The 26,865-nt window shown below is 34.6% G+C and overlaps 1 protein-coding gene across 1 annotated transcript in view; it reads right to left on the minus strand.

Moving 5' to 3' along the window:
- LOC111055256 (transcription factor Dp-1) overlaps positions 1-22,909 on the minus strand; it is a 52,494-nt gene extending 29,585 nt beyond the window's left edge. The window contains exons 1-2 of the mRNA XM_022342425.2: positions 22,516-22,909; positions 8,772-8,899 (exon numbers count right to left, since the gene is read on the minus strand). Of these exons, the coding sequence (XP_022198117.2) occupies positions 8,772-8,899; positions 22,516-22,564 (177 nt within the window). The 5' untranslated portion in view covers positions 22,565-22,909. The remainder of the gene's footprint in view (positions 1-8,771; positions 8,900-22,515) is intronic.
- Between the last annotated feature and the right edge of the window lie 3,956 nt (positions 22,910-26,865).

Consider the following 26,865-nt stretch of genomic DNA (forward strand, 5'->3'; position numbering starts at 1 on the left):
AAAATATGTAAGTACAGTCTGTACCGTCTATGATTTCAATTTAGAGACAAAAGCCAACAAGAATGCAAGGTGGGTCTTGTCTATATTTAAGAACAGCAAATATTTGCATCCATCAACTTGTCATTAAACTAGAACTAGAAGTTCAAGATAAAAATTGAATTAATGATCTGTACTTCTTTTGAGCACATAAATATCGATCATATAGTTTTGTTGTAATGCCTCCATAAATTTTCACTATGAACACTTCTGATAGATATACTTGGAAAATAGTAGCCTACTGTCTCCCAACCGAAGTAATTTCTATCAAAACAAACTTAATTCCATCAAGAATGGGCACAACGTTTTTGGCCTTGGAAAGAAATACAAAGAAGTGGCTGTAACGATCAAACCATCTGTTGCTGAAGAAAGAACTGGTTTTGAAAGAGGGGAAGGCGATTGATAGACTAGACAAAAGGGTACATGCTGCTCTCAGTTACCAATCCTCAGAATAACACAATCTCCATGGAGAATAATGAAGATAGGTGGTGATGATAGTGCTCAGAGCTACCATTCAAATAATGATTGCAAAGTTATCACTCAAGTATTCAGTAAATGTTCTCCAAGCTTATACTAATTCCACTTTACTCGACTTTTTCTCAATTGTTTGCTATTCATAGTTAACTCGACCTTTTCTTAATTGTTTTCTATTCATAGCTGAACTAATTTATTTAATGATTTTTGCAAATTGGGAAGCCTCTTTGAACATTATACCTTTCATGAAACATTTACATGCGGTTGTACCTCAACAAAAATTATCAGACCTATAAGTTATCAACCATCATTTTCAATTTTTTAATGACCAAGACCCGTTGCACAAAAGCCAGTTAAATTTTAACCATGATTAATTCCACGAAAGCCAATCAGAGAAGCCGTCTTTTCGAAAACGCCTTCTCTGAATGGTTCTCGTGCATTAATCACAATTAAAATTTAACCGGTTTTTGTGCAACCGGGCCTAGAGCTTCAAACCATTATTAAAAATGCTTAGTGCCGGTTTCCAATCTCGGGATTTACCTAGCTAAGTTCTAGACTTTAACCGGCTTTTAAACTCTGGAGTCAGAAAATTGGCTTTACGAGTCAGGGAATTAGTTAGTAACGTAGTCGAGGACTCTAGAGTTTAGAAACCACGCTAGATTCTGGAGTTTATAATTTCGATTTATGAGTAAAGAACTTATAAGTCCAGGACTTGAATTAGATTCTCACCTCTTTTATAGTCAAGGATTTATCAAAAATCGTTAAGTCTAGAACCTGAAAGAGCACGATTTTAAACCCTCGCCGAGGGTAGGATTTAAAATTAAGATCTAGACTTAACTGCGCAAACACATCTCAGTTTTTGTTTTGGAGTATATGAGTAGGTGTCATGGAGTACCTAGATTATTTCAATTAATCCTTCCAAATTATAATGTATAGTTTGCATGTTTATTTTGAAATTTTATCGAAATTGCGCATAGAAACTAATCTTATTTTCAACTGTGTTGAGCTAAATTGAAGAAATTGATTTTTTTCTCTTTCTCATGTTTCTCGCTATTGGATATGTGAAAGAACGCGTTTTCCACGTGTTGCAATATACTGTCATAGTACCGTATCGAATTTTGTATAAAATGAATTATTCTTTGTTCTATTCATTTGGTTCAACTGGCTTATTACTTTATTGTATTTTTTCTGACAATTTTTTTCTGTTCTTGAGATAGATGAGAATACTTTTTTCTTTTTAAAATGTACTACTTAGTCGACTTGTTTAAAATGTATTTTTATATGTTTATTTAATTGCAGTTTCCAACTGACTATAACAGATCAAGCCGTATTTTAATTTATTGTAAATTTATTTATATCAATAAAGCACTTTTATATAAAATAATAAAAATGAAAAATAAAAAAAATCAATTTCTTAACGAATTAATTTTTAAACATATACGTTTTTCAACTCGTCTATACAGTGATTTTCAACCCAAAATCACTTACGAGGATCAATGATGTAATGATAATAATCTAGAAGGAAATATTTATTTCCCTATTTTATATCCTTATTAAGCTCTCTTTCATAATAGCCCAGTCAATGAAGGTCCAAAAAAGCAGTTTCGATCCGAAAATTAAATAAAAGCTGAATTTCCCACCATCGATAGAACCCTCCCAGAGGGTCATTCTCCCAAAAGTCCCAAGAAATCCCCTTGGAGCTTTCCGCCCCAACCCCCTAAAACATGAAAAATGCAGGTAAACACGGTCTCTGTAACCATTGATCGGAAACAGTTCTGTTATATGCCATTCGATTCGTTACATTATGGACTACAATATTAGTGATATTCATTTTTTCAATAAAATTAACAGTTTTCTTGATAAAATAATATATATTATGTAAAAATTTAGGGGGTTTGTGATTTGATTTTTTTGTTTTCTCCGATTAACCTCAAAAGTAGTTTTGAAGGAAAATGAGCCAAATAATTAATGTAGCCACTCTGATTGCAAATCCATTGATGTATATTGTTATGTATTTGCGATTCGATTTGACGCTGTGGAAGGGGAAACAGTCGACGCGGAACGGCGCGGCTGACTCTCTTAGCCATAGTAAACAGCAAACTGGAAATCAATAATCTCTGTAACCATTAATCGGAAAAAAATCTATCATATGTCATTCGATTCGTTACATTATGGACTAAAATATTAGTCGTATTCATTTCCTCAATAAATCAAACAGTTTCCTTGATAAAATAATATATTATATGTAAAAATTTGGGGGTTTTTCGATTTGAGTATTGTTTTCTCCGATTAACTTCGAAGCAAATAAATAATTAATGTAGCCACATTCATTGCGAATCCATTGATGTATATTGTTATTTATTTGCGATTCGATTTGACGCTGTGGAAGGGGAAACAGTCGACGCGGTATGGCGTGGCTGACTCTCTTCACCATAGTAAACAGTAAAATACAGTAGTAGGCCTACTGCTTTCTAAGTTGCATCTTATTCACACTATGGCGCTCGAAACAATCAATTTTGTCTATTGTTTTGACATGCGATGAAACTAATTTTTCACATTTTAATTCTCTAAAATCATTTTGTTGTTATATATGTGCTAACATATAGTATTATTACATAATATAATACATATTCAAAATATGTGTGTATGATCATAATTCTATGCTAAAATTTATCATAAGTTATGTCAAAAACTGAGATAAATCATGGATTACAATAGTGTTAACAGTGGCAATTTCCTGAAAAATCATAGCGTGCAGTGTTTGCTGTTTTCTACAGTTAATATTCTTCAAGCCAGGTTGATAATATACCTTCAGTTGAGCCAAATGTATATGACGGCTGAGGCATAAAAAAAATTATACATTGGGCTTGTTGAGTTGAAATTTTCTATGATTATCTCTGTAAAGCAGCTTATCTTCCGTTCTTACTAGTTGAATCTACATTATTTAGACAGTCCAATATGAAAATTCAGTAGATTCTAAAGATGAAAGCCATGCAAACATACAAATTAAGGAAGAGTAAGCATGCATAAACGGTAGGAAAATCATGGAAGTGTTTCACATTCATCTTCTATTATTTTTGATAACATATCGATTTTTCACCTCCACTCGCATCTTGTCATTCATTACACAAGGTTGGCAGAAACTTTTCTTTATGTCGATTAATGTTGATTGAAATTGATTTTGATTAGGGCACCAGAAAATAGATCATTTTCTATTTGAAGCATTCAAATTGAATCTATTGAACATGATTTCTTATGACTTAGCATTCACAGATTTAGTTGGGTGAAGCTATTTGAAAAATGTACCTGATTATCAATTCCATGGTTTTTATACCATTCTAGTTCATTGTGATCATTGAAGGGTGTAAGTGATGAGTTAGTTCAAGTGAATTCTAGTACACAAGTATATTGTGCTTATAATGGGCTCTTCTTTATTTTCTATCGATGTTTTGCTCCAGTAGAGAAAATTTAAAATGTTGGTTTTACATTTTATAAGCTTTATAAATAATATAAATTTGATAAGTCCAATATAAAATTAATCGATGTTGATTTTCATTGTATCGCTTTGTATCAATGTTACTTGCACTGTTTGCAATTCATCACTATTCTCTCAAGAATTAGTTTTTTATGAATTTCATGATCTGAAAATTGAAATTCAAATGCTATTTGGATGATGTTCACATTCCACTGGTTTTTTACAATAATTGTTACGTTGAAGAGTGAGGCAATTCAATCCATTTGGAAGTAAAAAGAAATCACAGTGCGATTTGAACAGTGGATAGTTACTTTGAAATTCAGTTGCTCAATTCATTACGGCTTGATACTATCATTTGTAATTATAGTTGATCAGAAATATGCATTGTCTATAATGTTTATATTTCAGTTTGACCAATCTTCTATCACAGTCTCGCTTTCATTCATAAACATGATAATCCTAAATACGTTGATTACCTTAAAGATGTAGCTTATCTTACGTCGAACAATGTACAATATAAACAATTTTCATTAAATTACTATTATGATGATCTTTGGAATTTCTGCCTGTGATTGAGAAAAAGGCATTATTTTATGAGCCTTGAATTTCATACCATAAAAAAGTTGCATTATTACTGGAAATTTTGTTATTTTTACTTTTATTATAGGTACTGTACATTGATTTTTGTGATTATAGAGATCGACTACTTTATTCTGAATCAGGATAAGGATAAATAGGGAAATTGTGAGATGGGGATAACATCCATAGTTACATAGCATCAATTTGAAAGCTCTGATAATAATGATTTGAACGGAACTGCGATTCTGGCTTGGTATTGCCTCTTCATGTTCAGTGAGAATAGAAAGCTTCAGAATAATTCGTTCTCACTATATGTGATAATATTGGTAATATTTGGTAACATTTGTTAATATTTGAACCGAATGTGCAACAAATTAATCTACTTTCAGCTTGAAAATTTTCAACTTATCAGGAGTACAGTGTTATCATATAGTATCTCAGGTAGGCCCACCCTTTTATTTTTTTGTTCACGTGATCTGATGATATTCATTTCATTATTAAGTGTTCAAATTATAAAGAGTGATGAAACAAGATAAAACACAAGAAAAGCTATGAAAAGAAATTCTGAATCTTCATTTTTCACAAAATAAGGATAAGATGAAGGAGTCGGACACAAAGAGTGACATAATATATCATGAAACTTCGTTGAAAAACATCAATATCTGAAACTAGAGTTATCAAATTGTGTTACCTCTGACTCGTATGGAGAAGGCACACTTCAAATTAATATAATAAATTCTGTGAGCAAACAACGAAATCCTGATTTTTATCATGAGCATGGTTAAATCAAGAAAATTGTAATATTTTTTTTAGAGTATTGAAAAGTGAAAATCTATATACAGCGCATGTCAAAACAATAGACAAAATTAATTGTTTCGAGCGCCATAGTGTAAATGAGATGCAATGTAGAGAGCAGTATTATTCTGTTTACTATGGTGAAGGGAGTCAGCCGCGTCGGCTGTTTCCCCTTCCACAGCGTCAACTTGAATTGCAAATACATAACAATATACATCAATGGATTCGCAATGAATGTGGCTACAATAATTATTAGTCACATTATTCTTTAAAATTACTTGCTTCGAAATTAATCGGAGAAAACAAAAAAATCAAATCGAAAAACCCCTAAATTTTTACATTATATTATTTTATCAAGGAAACTGTTCGATTTATTGAGGAAATGGATACGAATAATATTTTAGTCCATAATGTAACGAATCGAATGGCATATGATAGATTTTTTTCCGATTAATGGTTACACAGATAATTGATTTCCAGTTTGCTGTTTACTATGGCTTAAGAGAGTCAGCCGCGCCGTTCCGCGTCGACTCTTTCCCCTTCCACGGCGTCAAATCGAATCGCAAATACATAACAATATACATCAATGGATTTGCAATAAGAGTGGCTACATTAATTATTCGGCTCATTTTTCTTTAGACCCACTTGCTTTGAAGTTAATCGAAGAAAACAAAGAATCAAATCGCAAACCCCCTAAATTTTTACATATATATTATTTTATCAAGAAAACTGTTAATTTTATTGAAGAAATGAATATATTAATATTGTAGTCCATAATGTAACGAATCGAATGGCATATAATAGAACTGTTTCCGATCAATGGGTACAGAGATAATTGATTTTCCGTGATTACCTGCATTTTTCAACTTTGAAGGTGGCTAGGGGGGGAAGCTCCAAGGGGATTTCTTGGGACTTTTTGGGAGAATGACCCTCTGAGAGGGTTCTATCGATGGTAGAAGATTCAGCTTTTATTTAATTTTCGGATCGAAAAAACCTTTATTGACTGGGCTATAAGTAAAAAGGTAGGTTTATCGGATTAGGCTTTGCTTTTAAATGGCAGTAGGCTTGTTGGAAATGTTTCGATAATTTTATATAATAAACAGAGAAAGAAAACGGAAACGTTAAATAGCGCATTACAATACCGTACATCTATCAGCACACTTTCATCAGCTGTCTTTCAATTCCAATAACTACCAAAATTAAAGAAACAAAATACTTCACTTTTCCCTCTTGTTTATTGCTTCAAGTCCTAGACTCAAATAGGTCTTGGACTTAATAGTTTATGGATTTTCAAAGATAAGTCCGTGACTCAGAAAGCCGATTTAGATCAGAGGGCTTATTAAAGTCCTAGACTCTGTAAATTCAGAACTTATAGATCCAGAGCTTGGAAACCGGCACTTAATGCATTTAAAGTAGGTGCAAAGCTACCAACGTAAACTCTTGCAGTAGCTACCAAGTCAGAAATCGGCCTACTTTGCGAAATGTCAACACTAAATTTCAAACAAAACAATTGAAATTGCTATGATATTTTAATTGAAGTGATTTAAAAACTAAGAAACTGTAAAATCATACGATTTTGTTAAACTCATACTGTCATAAAGAGTGGTTTTGAAAAGCAAGCGCCGCGCTTCACACTGCAAGAAGTCAGTCCAGTAATTTATTAAAAAATAAATAAGAACCAAGATTTAAATTTCTCATTATTTTTTTGTAGACTCTCGAGTTCACTCTAATAAGAAATTCAATGTAAAAGGAACTACATTATTTGGTAGATCCGAGTATAAAAACTACTTCTCTCATTTCCTAAAGATACTTTATATAAGTACCTCCACTCCTCCCCTTACAATGTTAGAGATTTTTAGTAGTTCCTAGTATGCATAACAGGTTACAATTTGAGCAAAATATGTCTGAAAAAATACTCTTCTCTTCAAGAATGTCAAGATAATTAATTAATTATACAACATGTGAATCGATCCAATTAAATGGTTCCAACAAATCAAATTAAAACAATTTTTGACAAGAACCTCAAAAGTTACAGAATAAATTATTCCTAATAATCAAGAATCAATTCCTAATATCTTTCCAAAATCTAATCTTCTAACCACAACCCTTTTCAAATGTGATACAAGAGCATTTTTTTCAACAAACTTAGGATTTTAGACCAGTCATTGTGTCGTGCAATGTCCTAACCCCAAGGATAATGGCGCAAGCCTTTCAAAAATAATAATGCAACAGTTAAAGAAAGAAAGTTAACAGTGAACTAAATTCTTTGAATCAAATCCCATCCAATCTTCTTCTTCTGGCATTATAGCTCGATGTGAGCTTTAGCCTCTCGCACTAGAGCCCTCCACACATCACGGTCACATGCCTTTCGTCTCCATTCCACAACTCCCATCCTCCGGAGATCATCCTCCACTTCATCTCTCCATCGATTGCGTGGCCTCCCTTGTCATCTTCTACCCTCCATCCGGGCCTTGTAAATTGCTTTTGGCATTCGATGGTCCACCATTCTTTCTACATGACCATCTCAGCGCAATCTTTGTGATTTGATGAATCGTACCACATCCTCACCCTTTGGAATTTCATTTATTTCATCATTTGATCGTCTCCTCCAGACTACATTGTCATTGATGCCTCCAGATATGCGCCTAAAGGTGCGTACAGACTTTCGCTCTGCTCCGCAACCGAACGTCACTCCAGCAGAGCGTTTGATGATCGACCGGGGAACAACAGTGGTTCGACCGGGGAACGCGAGAAGATCTAACATCTTCTGTAATGGTGCGTACAGATATACGTACCGCGAACATGAGCAGTTCACTTTTAATCACCTGACTATATCTGTATTTTTACAGAAACGGTATTATACAGATATAAAAAGGCTTGGCATCAGCTGATTAAAAGTGAATTGTTCATGTTCGCGGCGCGTAAATCTGTACGCACCTTAACGTTCATGATGGGTGCGACTGCCGAGCGGAGGCGGAGCTACTGCGGTACGATGGAGGAACGAGGGCGGTACGAGGGAGGAGCGTGCTTGGTGCGGGTTGGATGCGCGAATATGTGTACGCAGCTTAATAATCTTCCTTTCGAAAACTCTCAGTTTGGAGGCATCAACTGCAGTTAAATTCCAGGTTTCTTAGCCGTATGTGATTATTGGTGTTATCAGTGTCATCCAATCTACATCCTTCAAAGTTCTTATAATTTTAAATAATTTAAGAGAAAGATAGTCCTGTTTTAAATAGAACTGGTCTAAAATTAGAACAATGATTTACAGCCGATTTACAACAATGATTTACAATAATTTATTAATTACAAATAAATACAATATCTTTGTAAAATTCAAATTCAAAAAGTTTTAAAAACCGTTTTTAGTATAAGAGTAGATTTTACGGTTTTAACTGCAAATGGATCAGCTTACCTGTTGATTAGAATCATTATTGGTGGTCTTGATGATAGCTCGCATCACTTGGTTGTTGGCAGGAGTCTTGGCGTTGGCCACTGCCACAGGTTTCCCCTGCGTTTGCACTTTTATCACTTGTGGGTTTCCTGAAAAAAGATCTTCAATCAGAATTTGAATTTAATGTTCCAGGAGAATTAGTGACTGAATATTGAACCAAGGAAAGGATAAGGAATTCATGGTGATGAGCGTTTCACGACGGACGCAACCCAAAGTTTTTACAGATAGTAGTAATACATAGGTAAATTTGAGGTTCCAAAACTTCCATTTGGTAACAGTTTATTAATTCCAAATAAAAGTGTTAGTTGAAGAGCGCTAGTCATTCTAGTCGTTCTGTTTTGGCTTTCGTTTTGTTGTGTTGTGGCTGATGAACGCGTGTTTATTTTAAAGATTTATATCGTTTGTGAATCTTACAATTCTGGACAAAATAAGTTATGAATAGAGTTTCCCCATACTGCACTTCCTAATAATTCGACAATAATGCGGTTCATCAATAAATTTCTTACAACAGGTAGTGTGCATATAGCAAAGTGATCAGAAACTTAACTCGGAACCCGGCCACATAGTTAACGGCGGAACTTACGAGCAATCGTTTGTTGCAGTCACCTAGAAAGACACGCTAAGAAAGTTATACTATCATCACAAGCTGGGGTGTCATCAACTACTACTATCATAGAAATTCCATGTAGTGCAATATTTTTTATTCAACTTCGGGTTGCATCCCTCGTGAAACATTGGTTGACTGGTAACGAGTTCAAAGAAGAGGAATTCATCCTCAATACCTGACAAACAATGGAAAAGGCAAGGCGCGATATCTTGCCATAGTAGTTTTGGCAAGCCTTGTGACACGTTTAATACACAGAGAAAAACCTTTTATTCATTTTTTGTTGTTTTTTGGGCGATAGACTACTAGAATGTTCAGCTGTTCCGACATCACAAAAAGTCCAACTACTGCTTAAACATCTCCAGGTGTAGGGGTGCAGAAGGATGATGATGATGATGCAGCCCCTCAAAGAAAACATATTCCATCTTCTAATTTGTCTCCAAAGTTGGTATCTCGCCCTTAAATAAATGATCCATAACTTCTCTTGATTAAATTTTTGATCGAGCGAAGTGAGGTCTAAGATTCAAGTCGAAGGTTTTGCATTTCTCTTTATGTTTATAATGTTGCACATTTACAGCGAAACGCAGCAATAGATTTTCCATGAAATTAGACAGGTATGTTCTTTTTTAAATTGCGCGTCGACGTATATACAAGGTTTTTGAAAATTTTGCATTTCAAGGATAATATAAAAGGAAAAGGAGCCTCCTTCATACGCCAATATTAGAGTTAAATTTAGACTATAGAATTAGACTATATTCATCATAAATCAGCTGTCGAGTGGATTATAAATTGCATGCAATGACGCATGCAATTCAATATCTCAATGTAACTTAATTAAAAAACAGCTGTTGTGTAGACTATTAATTGCATGCAATGAGGCATGCAAATGATAACTTGAAGTAGCATAGTATTTTCTCCCAACTTTTCTCTGCTTTCAACTCGGTAAGCTTTTGATGATAGTAGCATATAGATCTATACATCAAATTATTAGCTTTGTCGATACAACAACAGCCATTAGTCGTTTATACACCGATATCTCGCCGACACGACAGGCCAGGACAGAATTTACTCTGATGGACATTATTAGAGGAGACTGTGTTTTATAACTGCGCGAGGTCTACTGTTCACAGAACTACTAGTTATTATTCTTCTTCACAATGTGGAACTGTTTGGAGAGCAACCATAGCCATGCATAATGACTATATTAGGCGTAACTGGAATGTTCTAAAAACGATTTTTATTTGATTATCTTCAGTATTTCACAAATTAATACTGGTTCAAATATAAGCATGTATCATACGCGTCCATGTATCTACGGACCTGGAGCGCCCCCTCCTCCATTAAAAATAATCAAGCACTAGATAGAATGCTTTCTTCCTGAAATAGAAATAGAGATAATCCTACACAGCCCAATGTCTATCAATAAAATTACCTAGTCTATAGAATTGACATTTTAATTAATAGAAAGTTTACATTTATTTAGTAAATTGTTAATCAAATGAAATTTGTCCAGACGGAATTAATTGCAATTGGCGTCGCGTCTGTAAAGCAAAAACTTTCGCCACTTTGCCCTCTCTACTTTCAAAAATATATTCATTATATTTAGGTATTCTATTCTTTCTCCAACATAAAAAGTTCAGAGCTCAGTACTCTAACTCAGTCCACTCCTCACGTTGTTCGGTGACGTTACCAATTCGCGTTTGAATATGGACCCAGTAATATGTTATTTGATTCATGATCGTAGTAATGTGAAGTTAAATTAGGATTTAACACTAAAATGACGATTTGCAGAATATATGATCAAATATAAAATATTTACTCATTGACTGAAGCTTTTTTACAATGGATCCGATGTAATTCGAAAGCATGCTTTCGTATAGTGCATATAGTCTGCAAGTCATCATTTTAGTGTTAAAACTTCATGTAAAATATGAGAAAATATAGTTTTAGAAGACTTGAATTAGGAATCCATCGTGAATATAGTTTCGAGTATTTGTGTATTGAGCCAAATATATATTTCTCAATATACTTGTTTATTAGCTATACCTATGAATAGACTGGTACATTCTCGATTTTTAATACGTAATCTCATGACAAATATACGTCTATTAATCTATGCATATAGCCATTTTATATTTTCGATAAATTTATGAGGAGTCAAAAAAAGGTAGGAAGTGTTTGACATGACGACTGACGATCTTTTTTTCCGGTGAGGTCTATGGTCTGGGGGGAGGGGTGAGGACCACGGCCCGCCGCCGCCGCATAAAAATAAAATAAAATTTGGGATCAACTTGTCAATCCACTTTTGTAAGTTCTAACTTGGCTGGATATGTTTTTTTTCTCAATGTATATATGTATTTAGGATGATAGGATGATTATGAAATACACCAATAAACTTCGTAAGTGGTTTCCTGAACATTGAAATAAACAAAAAATTCTAGAAAGCAAGTATCCTAAAATTATTTGCTACAAGATAATAATGGCGGAAGATTGCACATTTCTTTTCAAATTTTTAATTCTATATTTTGTGGCAGCCTCATGAGGTGCCATCCATGACAGGATTTTTGTCTAAAACGCACAATCCTGGTGTTTTATTCATGAGAGCAGATTTTTCAAATGTGCTATTTTTTGTCTGTTCTGTATTTTTTGATCCTGAGTTATGAGGTGTGTGTATGTTTTAGACAAAATAACATTTTCTCTTCAGAATTGTACCATCTACAATTTCCTCTGATAGAAAATACATTCAAACACAAATTATCCTAAAGTGCGAGATAAATTACTTTTAACACGGCTCTTTCTCAAAGACGGAGAGGTCCGATGCTCTATCCTCCACTAATCACTCCCACTACCTAGCAGCATTCTCCTTCTTTTGTGTCTGAGTGAGAGAGCTTTGTAACGCGACGCGGCAACACTCTCCTCCATCTATTGCTGGCAATGTTCCAAGAAGTGAACTGGTCAGCAGGTATTGGTTTGTGTATGTTACGGAGATGTGTTCATCACAAGAACATGAAACAAAATGACACGGCGCATCCAATTGTGCGCAGGATGTCCGTCTGTGTCTACGCTACAAACTGTGGAGGGAGAAATGGGTTTCTCCTCTTCATGTTAAAAGTAATTTATCTCGCACTTTAGTTATATCCCTTTAAGATTGAAAATTACGTTTTTCTGCATAAGCTTCCTACTAACTGAACTATAATAATAATTGAAGTTACACTCTTCTAATTGATTTTATTTGATTTCTCTCAATTTTACATAAGAATAGATCAATCAAGTAGTATCCTCTTGAGGCTGCCATATAACGGGTGTTTTTTTAGATTTATAGAACTTTAAATTGCATTAAAACAAAAATTCGATTGTCATATTTTTTTATTGGAAAGATAATCTTGTGGCATTACGTTTTGATTATGATTTCTGACATATGACCACCACGGCTGGCACAGATGTAGTCCAATCTTGACGTCCAATTTTTGGTCGTGTATTAGCAATAACACGGCGAATGTTCCTCCAAATGGTCAAGCGTTTGTGGCTTATCCTCATAGACAAATGACTTCACATAGCCCACAGAAAGTGGTCTAGTGGTGTTAAATCACAAGATCTTGGAGGGCAATATTCACAGGTCCAAAACGTGAAATTAAGCGGTCACCAAACGTGCCTTTCAATAAATCGATTGTGGCACGAGCTATGTGACATGATGAGCCGTCTTGTTGGAACCACAGCTCCTGGACATTATGGTTGTTCCATTCAGGAATGAAAAAATTAGTAATCTTCCATAAAGCGGACAGACACACATCCAGTTACTGTGCTCGATGTCGGATGGACTCATTAGTCGAGTCTTCCTCAATGCTACGTTCTACAGTAGCAGTAGCAATAGGCTGTACACACCGCACGGCGTCTATGGGGATGCGAGTTATAGATAAGAGTAAACGTGATAAAATAGATGTAGTGCGCGATACGAATTCCGTACAGAAACATTATTTTCAAAATAAAATTTCACTATTTTCAAGCGTTGCTCAGGCGTGAACCTACCTATTCATGATGAATCGCCAAGCAAAACTGAGAATAAATCACTCAACAACTGTTGAATTGGTCGCCATCTTGAACAGTAATGCCAACTTTAAGTTCTATACCTACTATAAAAACACCCGTTATTTATAAAAATAAAATTTTGAAGAGACATGTTCAATCTTTAACCATCATTATCTCAGTAACAAAACATTTTAGAGCCTAAGTTGAATGGCATTTTTCTCTCCATTTTGGGTGGAGGGAACCACCCATCACAAAGTTTGTCGGCCTATTTTAGAAACACTTAATCTCTTAATTCCTCCTTCTACATCCATGACCAACTGGATAGATGGCGTCAAAAAAGCAAGATGGTAAGATGACAGGTCAAACTATATTGTCCTTGTGTGCATCAAAATACTCATTAACCGAATAGAATGGGTTTCTCTTCAACCAGATCTCAACTCTGTTTTAAAAGCAATACACTGCAGGCTCTTCACACTAATAGGCAGTTCATTTTACAAATATTATAAAGGAGTCCTTCCTCTGGTTGGTTCTGCAGCGCGGTTTGTCAATGTCTCGTCAATGCAGTCTCGTCATTGTACATGATGCACATGATGATCTCCTCAGGCACATGATGATCAGCCCTCGGTGTCCTTAACATGCAGCAGACTAGACAGTATGTACTGGTTGAAGACCGTAAGGATGCCCAGCTCAATGAAGATAGGCGCCTACAGTGCTCACGATGCCCTGCTGAGGGGATCACTCTATACAGGGTGTCCCATCAAGGTTGTAACAGCCGTTGACCATAGATACTACTCGACATTTCTGACAAAAAATGTTCAATAAATTTTTGCTATTCTTCAAATTCAAAGTCAAATTTCAAACAGATTTTTCTCGATTTTTCTCCGGGTATTATGGTGGTTTCAATATTGCAAAAGCTTCATTTCATAAGCTTTCGAATGAGTATAAATTCGAAAAGGTAAGTTCCATGATAAAGTGTTCAAAACTGCTAATATTTGGAATGAACACCTTCAAAATGAGGGAATTCACAAACAGCATGCGTCAATTGGTGATCCTAAAAGGGTGAAATCACCTGATTATTGCATTATTTTCTGTAGCACATAGCCTAAATCCTATATATTAAATATGAATCATACAATTTTACAAGATCCAACAAAACGTATTCATAGAATAATAATTCAAAGTAGATGAATTACAGAATTAAAAAACTAATGGTAATCAAGTTACATATCATGCTCACTGCTTACAGGAATTCAAAATAGCCTCCATTTCTCTTTGTGCAACTTCTGCATCAAGCTTCGAGTTGCCCGTCTCACTTCGTTGGGCCGTCTCTTCATTACTTTAAACATCAATCGAATTCTGAGAATCAGTTTCTCCCTGGTCTCTACAGGTTCTCTGTAAACTTTATACTTTTCACAACCCCCCAAAAGTAGAAGTCCATTGGAGTAAGATCAGGTGAACGTGGTGGCCAACTTACGGGTCCACCTCGGCCAATCCACCGCCCAGCATAATTGTTATCAAGCCACCCACGGACGTTTCTAGCAAAATGAGGGAATGAGGGAGGCAGCCATCCAACTGGAGCCACATATTCTGCCTCAAATTGAGAGGCACGTCTTCCATCAATATTAGTGAAGCTCATTGACCAGGAAGTCCATATAAACTTCACCATTTATTCTTGGGTATGTGTATTGCGGAAATTTACAGCACCAGTTCTTGTGAACGTACTTTTATCTGTGATCTGTCAATAAAATATTCGAAACACATTATCTTATGCTAAGATCTAACGGCAAAACTGCATCCTTGAAACAGTATCAGGTTCATTCAACTCTTGAACTGGGTATCATGAAATGGTCGAAAGTTATTCTTCTTCGATATTCTTTGAACTATTCTTGAAACATCCAACATACCAGCTGTCCGCCGGATGCTGGATCGAGGATTCTGCTCGAAATACTTTAGAATAAAATTCTCAAAAGCTTCAGAAATTAAGACGGGCCTCTCGTACCTTGAAACTGATCCTAGACCCTCACCATATTGACATCTGTCAATCTTAAAAACGTGTTATGAGATGGGTGTTTTCGGTCAAAAAAACGTCTCCTGTATACTCTCTCTGCCTCTCTTGAATTGCATCCACACTCTGCATGCACCAATAACATGTTCAAGTACTCAATCAAGGTAAATTTCATGATAATGAACGCGAACACTTCTCTACTAGACAAAGTTGATACATATCATGCCAATTAACTGGAAAGCACACTGAAAACTATACTGCAAATAGGCTGAAACATACACTTCTTGGATTCAGGATTTATGGTAAAGGAAATAATGCAAGATATTGAAAAAGTCATATCATTGTAGAATGTTGAAATGTTAATTAAAACATTGTGAATATTGTCAGATATAAATCAGGTGATTTCCCCCTTTGGGATCACCACTTGATGCATGCTGTTTGTGAATTTCCTCATTTTGAATGTGTTCATTCCAGATATTAGCAGTTTTGAACACTTTGGAATGGAATTTACCTTTTCGAATTTATACTCATTCGATAGCTTATGAAATGGAGAAGTTTTTGATTAAAAAACTACAAAATATCTAACCCTCATCTGTCATACTAACAGAACATGACTTAGCAGGACTACTATATACAGGTTACAACTACAAACATTCCAGGATACTAACTCGTTAGTATTAAAAAATATATAGATTCGTAAAAACCAATAGTATTTGCTTTTTAGACTTAAAGAGCAGCTTGGTTCAGCATGGATATTACATATTTGATCTTTAAGGAACCATAATAATAAGAAACTTCAGCAACAATAATAGATAGCCACAACAGGCCTACTAACCAAAGACATAAAAGCTTGTGCATATAGAAATCGTATCTCTGATCACCCAATCAATAATAAGTATAATAAAATGCAGAAAATTTACAGAATAAACAAGTATTTATTTAGCAGGAATATCTAACTTTTTAATTAAAAAATAACTAAAAACACAGACTAAGCCGCATAGATTGAGGCAGGTAAACGAATCAAATATCTATTGAAACAAAGTATAAAAATGTTATTGATATAATACGTCAGAATAAAGATGAGGTTTTGCCAAGAGAGACCAAAAGAGAATTATGCCAACAAAAAAGTATTCATTTTGGGTTGGAGAATCTATAGATCATCTAATAAACAATTGAAACCGGCATTAAAACAAACTCAGACTGACAGGCTAACATGTTGAAGAATGCATTTGAGGGAAACTAAGAAAGATATGATACAGAGGGGAATCATCAACACAAAAATTCAACAGACTGATGAGAAACGAAAGGAACTATGGAACTCTAAACAACGAAAGAGGCCAGAAGTATTGAACTAATAATGAGAATTCATGTCTAAGCCACAATGGCCAATATTTATCAGACGTTCAACACTTTAGCAATCTTTACATGCTGCCTTCATACAACCACCAATTGAGACAACAGATGACACAACTCTTGACTGCAGAGACAGCACCAGCACTCGTAAATATAAACCAACACAAACAAAAGTTGGACATACTTTCCCAGAAACTAAGATCAAACAATCCTAAATATATTATGTTATCGCAGTAAACTGTGTGGCCTGAGATCAAATTGAAAAAAACTTTAGATACTCGAGATTCACATTATAAATTCAGCTGATTAACATTGGTTGCTATCCTTGTCAGTTAAAGCAGATTGCTCTATCATTTGCTACATCCGAACTGTTGTCAAATAGTTTGTTGACTATGAAGAAACCTAATGGACTACATAAATATTTTATTTCAATTATGAAAAAGTATGATTTAATCATGAGAACATATTTTTTCTTAGTGAATAAAATATATTTGAGATGAGGTTGTTCAATTATGAAAATGTATTATTAAATCATGATAGCATATTATATTTATTTGGCGAATAAAATATATTCAAGATTGAGTTTTTCATTATTAACAGAATCAGAAATTAATATTGTATCAGGTATATAGGAATAACTTGAATTACAGTTGTCTGATGTAGAAGGCGGCGGTAACAGAGAACCGGCAACTCTATTATAGTCCTATCATTTCCACTGACTATAATGTAAATCTATTATAGTAATTGAATCAAATCTAATTTTTTTTAATAACAAAGAGAGAACAGAGAGAACAATATCCTACAGTAAAAATTCTCTCTCCGGAACATGAACAAGTGTGCCTCAAACCCTAAGGTCAATGCCGGGACCACTGCTCTTCCTGGTGAATATAATATTAAAGATGATCTTTCTAGTGAAATGGATAGCAAGAACAGTTACACACTTTATGCAGAAGACATTATAGCCTAATACATGAAAAAAGTCAGGATACAAGCAGAGAAAAAAGATAGCATAAGTTGTATTTTATGCTATATTAAATATTATGCTATATTTTCTCTATGATAAACATAATCTGGAAGAAACAAATCTATATAAATAAAAATCGAGCCTCAAATTTTGAAATTCAATAAATTTTTTATGTGTACACCGAATTTCATGATTTTTTTAGTTGTGTTCGTTATGTTCAGGACGAGGCTTATGGCCTATCAAATTTATAATCCGACTTCAGGACTTTTTCCTACGGTCCTTCAAAGTTTACATGTAATCCTTATGGGAGAAGATTTGTGAGCTGGCCATACACATAAATAAAAAATCTGGTGTGGCGCACTCACACAACTTTCCTTGCCGTTATGAAAATTGATCACCTGACGCTAGTGTTAACGGGCATCTCAAGTCTACTATTAAAAGATCTGAGCCAGCTGGTGGCAGGACAATAACGCTGGGTACACACGAGATCTGCTATCTCTTCATAGTGAATAATTTAATAGAATCAACAGTTGCCAACAGTTTGCAATTGAATAATCACATTTTCTCAAATTTCAAGCTTATTTTTAATTTAGGTGAAAATGTTACTGAACATTAATTGTAGAGATTTTTATGCTCAATCTTTTCCACTCAAAATTTTTCGTTGAAATCAAATCTGAGACCTGATAATTGGAAATCAAAAATCAAACTTTGCATAGATGGGGCGGAGCTCCTGAAATTTCTACAGATATGGGACTTGTGGCAGTTGATAGAGCTTATCAATGACTATTTTAAATATAAATTTGATCAAAATCGTTGGAGCAATTTTTTAGAAAATCGCGAAAACCCCTGTTTTTGACAACATTTTCGCCATTTTAGCCGCCATCTTGAACTGCATTTGATCGAAATTGTTCGTGTCGGATCCTTATAGTGTAAGGACCTAAAGTTCCAAATGTCAAGTCATTCCGTTAATTGGGAGATGAGATATCGTGTACACAGACGCACACACATACACACACACACACACACACACACACACACACACACAGACCAATATCCAAAAACCACTTTTTTGGACTCAGGGGATCTTGAAACGTATCGAAATTTAGAAATTGGGGTACCTAATTTTTTTTCGAAAAGCAATACTTTCCTTACCTATGGTAATAGGGCAAGGAAAGTAAAATTAGCTGTTATAATCATTGCGTCATACAATTCAGCCGTCGGTAGATAGTAGACAAGAGTGTGTGCTGCTCCATAACCGCCCATGTATTTTATTCTTAACGCCCCAACTAAAAACATAATGATTCTTCTGTGTGTAACAACCAACAATGCGGCTTCATTTCACCCTAAAATGAAAGATGGAAAGAATATAGAATTCTGTGTGATTCATCGGACATCGCATATTTTCTGGACCATCTATTGACAATCCACAACTATGAAAACATTAAATTGATCTTTGAAACACTAATTTAACCTATCTATTTTTTTTTCAATTCTACACTTTAATGATAGATATTACTACCAATTGATTGAGAAGAATATGTTTTCGGAATAATAAATGCTGCATGACTAAGCACATAGGAAGTCCGTATTGAGATGTAAATGAAAATATTCATTGTCAGATAAATTTCATGAATCACCAAATAAAGTCCAGTGAGACATGAGATACATTGACTTTTGGTGGTAAGAAGTTCGCCGGGTAAGCTAGTATAAAATATATTTGCAAAAAACTGATCTAATAATATACAAACAGAAGACAATATACTAAAAAAAGAAACGCAAACGCTTGGCAGATCTTACAATATTAATATAATTCCAGTTTCCCGTACCGTACATTATTGTTGATCCGAGAGAAGCTGATTAACCTCCCTCTCTATTCTCTGAATGAGGAGATTGTATGTTTAGCCATTCTCTTGGATAGCCATCTTGAGATTAGTGTACCTAAATATTTTACTTCTGTGTTTTTATTAACACAGAAGTTAATGTTTTGTTTTTGAATGTTTTTATTAATTCTAGTGGCGCAAAAGAGGTGTTTATGTGTCAAAAAAGAGCTATGCGTGCTATATTTTTAATCTAGGCATGAGGGAGTCTTGTAAGCCTTTTTTCTTAGACAATGGTATATTGCCACTTCCATGTATTTATATTATGGATTGTTTAATATTTGTAAAGCAAAACTCCAATCTTTTCAATTTGAGGGGGAGCATTCATGAGCATAACACTCGGTCAGGTGGTCAGATTGATCTGGGCCGTGCTAGGCTTGCCAAAACACAGAAAATGTAATGTTATATAGGAGTGAAAATTTTCAACAGATTATAACTGGAAGTACGGAATTATGATCTTGATAGTTTTAAGAGAGCAATAAAATGATGGTTGAAGAATAAATCATTTTATTCAATCGAGGAAATGCTGGTCTGTAACTGTTATCCATAACTAAAATATTTAAGTAGCCTAATTTCTATTTTAATCTGTAATATTACAATTTATAACGTGTACTTGTATACAAAGTATCAATGTTAATGTATCCTTATGAAGTGACTTTTGTCAATGCAATTATTTTGTTTGTGACAATGACACATTCTTGATTCTTGATATTAATCGACAATGTCCATCCTGTATAAAAACTGGTCTCACACGGATAAAACATTTAATTGAATCGGGCATCGTTGAAGATAGCAAATTATACTGGCATCATATTAAACTAGGGGGTTAACCCCCCCCCCAACAATAAACAAATCAATCCTACTAATTCTAGTATTAAACCCCCTCCCCTCCCAAATACATTTTTCGGGGTACCTCCCAAGAAATTTCAAGGACACAGTATGCGCCCTCGCCTCCCTCCTGTGGTCACCCCTGGTCTATGGCATATTACTTGCCTCTCACTTCAAACAAAGCATTGAAGCATGAGCCTCAGCATCACAGGTACACCTTAACAAAGTCATCATAAGTCAAAAGAGGACATTGATTACTGAACTATACTAATATTATAACAGCCATATTTTAATTATTGGGATGATAAATTTTTCTGTTACTAAGTCATATTATTCAATATCTAATTAAAAAAATATTGTCATGAGCGGAAATGAAACTTCAGTCCTCAACTTGACCAAACGTTTCTTGAACTGTTCACTTTATTTTCATCCAATAAATTTTGTATAAGATCACAAACTATATAAAAAGAAATGACTGACTATCATAAGAGGTGAATGTCACCACTCATCAGTAAAAACTAGATGCCACACTGTAATACTGGCGCTTTACTCTCACCGAGTTTGCACGAGTAATGACGAACGCGAGAGTGTGGATCACTTCTCTCAAATTTATGTCGATCATACATGTTGAACATTCGGAGAGCGAATTGGCAAAGAGTGTAGTGGAGGAGTCATGTCAGCGCTTCAATCTTGTCGAGAATGTCACCGAATAGCTTTCGCCTTTGACCGACAATAATCACAATTAATGTGAACCGATCGGAGTGATGGCGATAGTTGCAGAGTAGCCTTCCATACTCTCGTGATCGTAGTCACCTGTACTAGCTAGATGAAAGTGAAGCGCCGGCATTTCAGTGTCGCACTGTAGTCACTACAGTGGTGAAACCTTTCATGATAGGCCACTCGTACCGATTGGCTCACCAGATGGCCAAAACAAGTGGCTCGCGTTCATATTGTCATCCACACTGCAATGTGACCAGAAGATAAGTGCCCCATCAAGATCAATGTTAGGTAGTTGCTCGCGTTCATATTGTCATCCACACTGCAATGTGACCAGAAGATACGCGCCCCATCAAGATCAATGTTAGGTAGTTCCTCGCCTTCACTTGTCTCGTCTAGACAAAAATCACAGCGAAGGCAAGTCTAGCCGAGTGATCCATAGTAGCCATCCACAGGCTTACGCTCGTTGTTATTTTAACACAATCGGCAAGAGTGTGGCGACGGCATTACATCTAGCCACCAGTCTCGGGAGTCAGTGAAACACTAAAATAGTCCGAGCGTGACGGGGGGCAATATTTATTATTGATGTCAGTGCACTAGGGTGGCCAGATTCTAGCGGCCAACCACCAGATTTTGGCGATTCGGTTGGTTGGTTTATCTATCACTTGGGTCGCCAGCCAATCATGGTCTCTCTGGTGCCCAAGCGTGCTTTACCTCAGGTACCCCGCCAATAGTTACACTCAGACGACCCACTTGTGGACGAGACCAGTGGTGGTAGCGACTAAATGTAATACGAACCCAATATTATAGTTTTAATAAAATGTGAATTTAAAAAGCTGATAATATGGGGAAAATAGTAGGCCAAACCCAAAGTTGAAATTTTGAAAATTCAAAAAATTAGCTAGATCTAAATTTTTGGCTACATGATAATAATGAACATCTCATTTTATCATAAATCAACCATGTTTTAAATAACCTGAGAAATTAAGTTAAAATTTACAAAACAATGTTTCAATTACGGTTTTATTTATATTGGTGAAAACTTCAGTGAGAAACATTTATGTGAAAAGATTAAAGATAAATCAAGTTAAATTTTGATAAGAAAATAAATGTTAGGATTTTTCAACAACTGCTTCATCTACTTTTTTGTTAAAGTTTTTATTTGGTTATCGTTATCTCAAAAAGATAACCCTTTAATAATATGGCTGCTCAGTCCCGCCAAAATCTAAACATCTGGCTTTGCCCCCTCCATAAAACAACAAGTCACTGTTCTTCATGAAACCACCCCCTCCAAAATTAAACACAAAGCATGCACAACTTTGAATACTTACCATTGGAATCATGTATCCAGAAATTAACTAATCCACTCTGTTGAGCCATCTTTGTTGTTTCAACTAACGAATCACCAACTATCACATTTATAAAATCAATTCAATGCCACAAATTTTGACTTGACGAGCACTGGTGTGTATGATGTGCTTCAATACCATCACTCAAAATGGCGTCGATTCATTTCATTACTGAACTAAAAAAAATTTTGAAAATTTTTGAGGAATTGAAAAAAAAACAAAATATCAAATGAATAAGAATTGTAAATTCAATATCAAACAAATACCGAGAGTATTGGAATAAAAGAACGTCTACAACTCTATCAATGTTGGCTATAACGCCAATCGACAGTTCTCGAGCTTGGTGGCGGGCACTGATCAACCAGCTGATTTAGCGTGTATCGTCACGTGGGATCACAGAGTATTAAAGCAAGAGCAAGTTAACCTTCATTTAAAATAACTTTGAAAATAACAAGTAACGACATGTCTTGAATGTACTCGAACAAAAAAGTATAATTTCTATTCAAACTAAAACAAACAATATTAGAAGTGAGTCACCAAAAAAGTGGCATGGTTATAAAAATGTTAGCCTGAAAATTTCACTGGCTAAAGCTTTACCGCTTTACCAATCACTTGACACAGATAATTGTACAGCATCAAGCATTAGCGCTACAGTAGGCATTTTGTCAACTACAATAACAAAATTTCTGATTCGAAATTCTAAAATGAACCGAATAATTCTGTACATAATTATCATATAAAATTGAATTATCATTTGGATGAAATGAATATTAATTGAACTAAATTTTAATAAAAATATTATCATATCAGTTTATATAAAATCACTTCACATGTATGGGCTAATTAATTAAAAATATGAAGTACCCTTTTCATTAAAAACATTTTAAATAAGAAGGTAATTTCATATTTTTATTAATATTATCATATGTATCATCGGCTGTATCGAATGAAATAGAATGTATGTATATTATGTATCATAATTATGCCTATATTATGCCTCATATCCAGCCTATTTGTTCAAGAGGGGAGTAATTCAGGTATAGAACAACTGGCATATTGCCATTGAAAAGCTTAGACCAGTTATAGAATAGACACACCCCATGTATATTCATATCGATGTAGCCAAAATCTACTGCCATATCACCCCATCGTGACGTCAGCATTATACTAGTAGATCTGTGAATAGTAGACGTCGCGCTCAGTAAGTTACATTGACATGTTGTTATGTTTTCTCAAAAATAAATAAATATTTATACATTTAAAAGGTCTAAAAAAATCACAAATAAACATAGTTTTCTGTCCTATACCATGACCATGACGAGTCGTCCCGGAATGTGAGTGTGAGCGCTGTTATCAGGTCTGGCTGCAACTGTCTACAACATTGATGAAGAGATACATTTTCAAGATGTTCAATGTTTTTAAATGGATAGTATTATAGTCCACTAAACAGCTGATTTATGATGAATAATTCTATAGTATGATTTTTACTCTAATATTGGCATATGAAGGAGGCTCCTTTTTCTTTTTATATTATCCTTAAAATGCAAAATTCCCAAAACCTTTGTATATATGTTGACGCACAATTTAAAAAGGAACATACCTGACAAAATTTCATGAAGATCTATTACCACGTTTTGCCGTAAATGAGCAAGATATAAACATTTAAAACTGATCATCTGACGCTAGTGTTAACGCACATCTCAAGTCTACTATTCAAAGATCTGAGCCAGCTGGTGACAGGACAATAACGCTGGATATACACGAGATCTGCTATCTCTTCATAGTGAATGATTTAATAGAATCAACAGTTGCCAACAGTTTGCAATTGAATAATCACATTTTCTCAAATCAATAATATATAATTATAAGTTCTCAATTATATAATTTTAGTTCTTTAATAATTTACTTCCATCTGAAATAGACACAATCTGCTATGAAAAACAATGTGAACAAACTCTACAGAATAGTTTTCTATACGATGCTGACGTCAAGATGGAGCGATATGGCAGTACATGTTGGCATCATCGACTTTCAGTATGGGGTGTGTATATTCTATAACTGGTCCAAGTTGAAAAGCTAAAACTCAACCCTCAACTATAGTGAGATTCACATTTTGATTTTAGTCAGCATTATCATTATGCTATTGGACAAAGCATATACGTTCAGTGTATAACAATAAGAATACAGGATTACAAATTTCCTTTTACTAATGCCTTCCATATTAAATAAATATTATCTTTGATTCACATAAATCCAGTGAAAATTATTTTATTTTAATATTGTTGATTCATGTTTATATGATTAAATATATTTTATTCATCAAAAAAGTATATTTTTATGATTCAATGATAAATCCATAATTGAGATAATATCACAGTAATTCATTAATATTACTTCATAGCCAAAAACTGATTTGGCAGTAGTGCAGAGGTAGAGAAAGAGCTTATAGCCTGAATGCTTTATAGCCTTTTTTTGTGCTGAATCATTATTATATATTGAAGCTGCATATATTTTAGAGTAGGAACTCGATAACTCTACTATAAAAAAGTGAGGTCCACGTTATAATGACAGTGAAGAAAGATAGGAGAAAAACGTTGCCAAGTCTCTCCATTTTGCCACTGAGTGTACACAGCTGTTACTCAATTCATCTCATAATTTGATCCGATAATAATTATCAATTCCTTGATAAAATTATCAATTTTATGTCAAATTAATAAAGATAATATATTTTTTCATAATTTGATTCGAAAATTTGCTTTCATAACTGAGATCAGATTTTTATTTTTATACAAACCTGAAATGGCGGCTAATTTAAAAAGCTGTGATACAACATTCTGTATTTCAAAACAGCATAAAGTTAAGCTATTTGGTAGGTATTCTATTCCAATTCTTTTTAAAAATAATAGAAATCCTATTCAAAATAAGTAATTTTAATGGAAATAATTCTGAAATAACCTTTCAATATTATTTATACTAGTACGAGTAGGTATAGGTAACCTATACGTGTAGGCTAACTGAAGCATGGATGAAGTCTAGGATGGTTAGTTGGATATCAACTTTTAAAATGTCATTTCAGGTATTCTAATTTGTGTTTCTCATACGGTAATGTCTAAAAATTATTTCATTGTTTCAAAAATACATTTTAAATCAATTATTCAACTCATGTACTCAAATATTTTGATAGAATGAAGAAAAAATGGCGGCTGAGAATTGTTTGTTCACTTTTGTAGTCACTGTCAAAAGTAAAAATAAAATATTCTGGCAAATGGACAACATTGCAAAGCGAGAGAGAGATAGCGCTATCTGTTTTGTTGTATGATAGAAAAGGACAGCAACAGTAGGTATTGTCAATTGTACACTGACATTATAACGTGGACCTCACTATATGTACTATAATTCGTAGTGGAAGGTCAATCCCAGGGAAAAGCCTCAATAATCCATAGTAAAGCAATGTTGGCCCACTGCTGTATCTTGGTCCCTTTGATATTTCGTAGTAAAATCGAACATTGGTTTATCTTTGACTTCTACAACTTCCAGTTTTGACTGCGAGAATTCTCTATAATACTTGTAGCTTCTGTTTTTTATACATCATGGAAGGGGAAAATAATCACATTTTACTATACAATCCCCAACTAATTCTCCAGATATTAGTCATCAACCAGAACTGACATAGATGCCAGTCGAATCATTGTCTATTGACAAAGTGGTTAGTCCAGTATTTGATTCTTTTCAAAGATCAATAGTTTTTCCCCTACATAAAAAAGGAGATGTAAATCAAGCAATGAATTTCAGAGGAATAGCTTTTATAGACGCCGTAGCAAAACTCTTTGCAGGAACTTTACTGATGAGGCTAGAGAAGTGGGTACACACGAATAAAATACTGAACGAATATCAGGCTGGCTACAGGAAGGGATATTGCACAGTAGACAACATTTTCAATTTACTATCGATAGCCAACTTGAAAATTAGTAGAAAACGAGGTAAACTCTTCTGTTTCTATGTCGACTTTTCGGCCGCGTTCGACACGGTGGATAGACGGTCGCTTTTCTACAAACTCTCGTGCATGGGGATATCATCAAAGTTTATAAAGATGATTAGAAATATGTATTGCGGAAATAATGGAACCACTGCACGAGTATGGAGTGAGAATGGGCTGACGGAAGAGTTTGGTGCAGGGGTAGGCCTAAAACAGGGTTGTCAGATGAGCCCGCTTTTGTTCTCTCTTTTTTTAAATGATTTGGAGGGAGAATTGGGAGGAGGGGCAAGAGTTGGTAATATTGGGATTATACTTCTCATGTACGCTGATGATATCGTGTTACTAGCTGAATCGGA

This window comes from Nilaparvata lugens, chromosome 3 (genome assembly GCF_014356525.2).
Source record: "Nilaparvata lugens isolate BPH chromosome 3, ASM1435652v1, whole genome shotgun sequence".
Classification (NCBI taxonomy): Eukaryota; Metazoa; Arthropoda; class Insecta; order Hemiptera; family Delphacidae; genus Nilaparvata; species Nilaparvata lugens.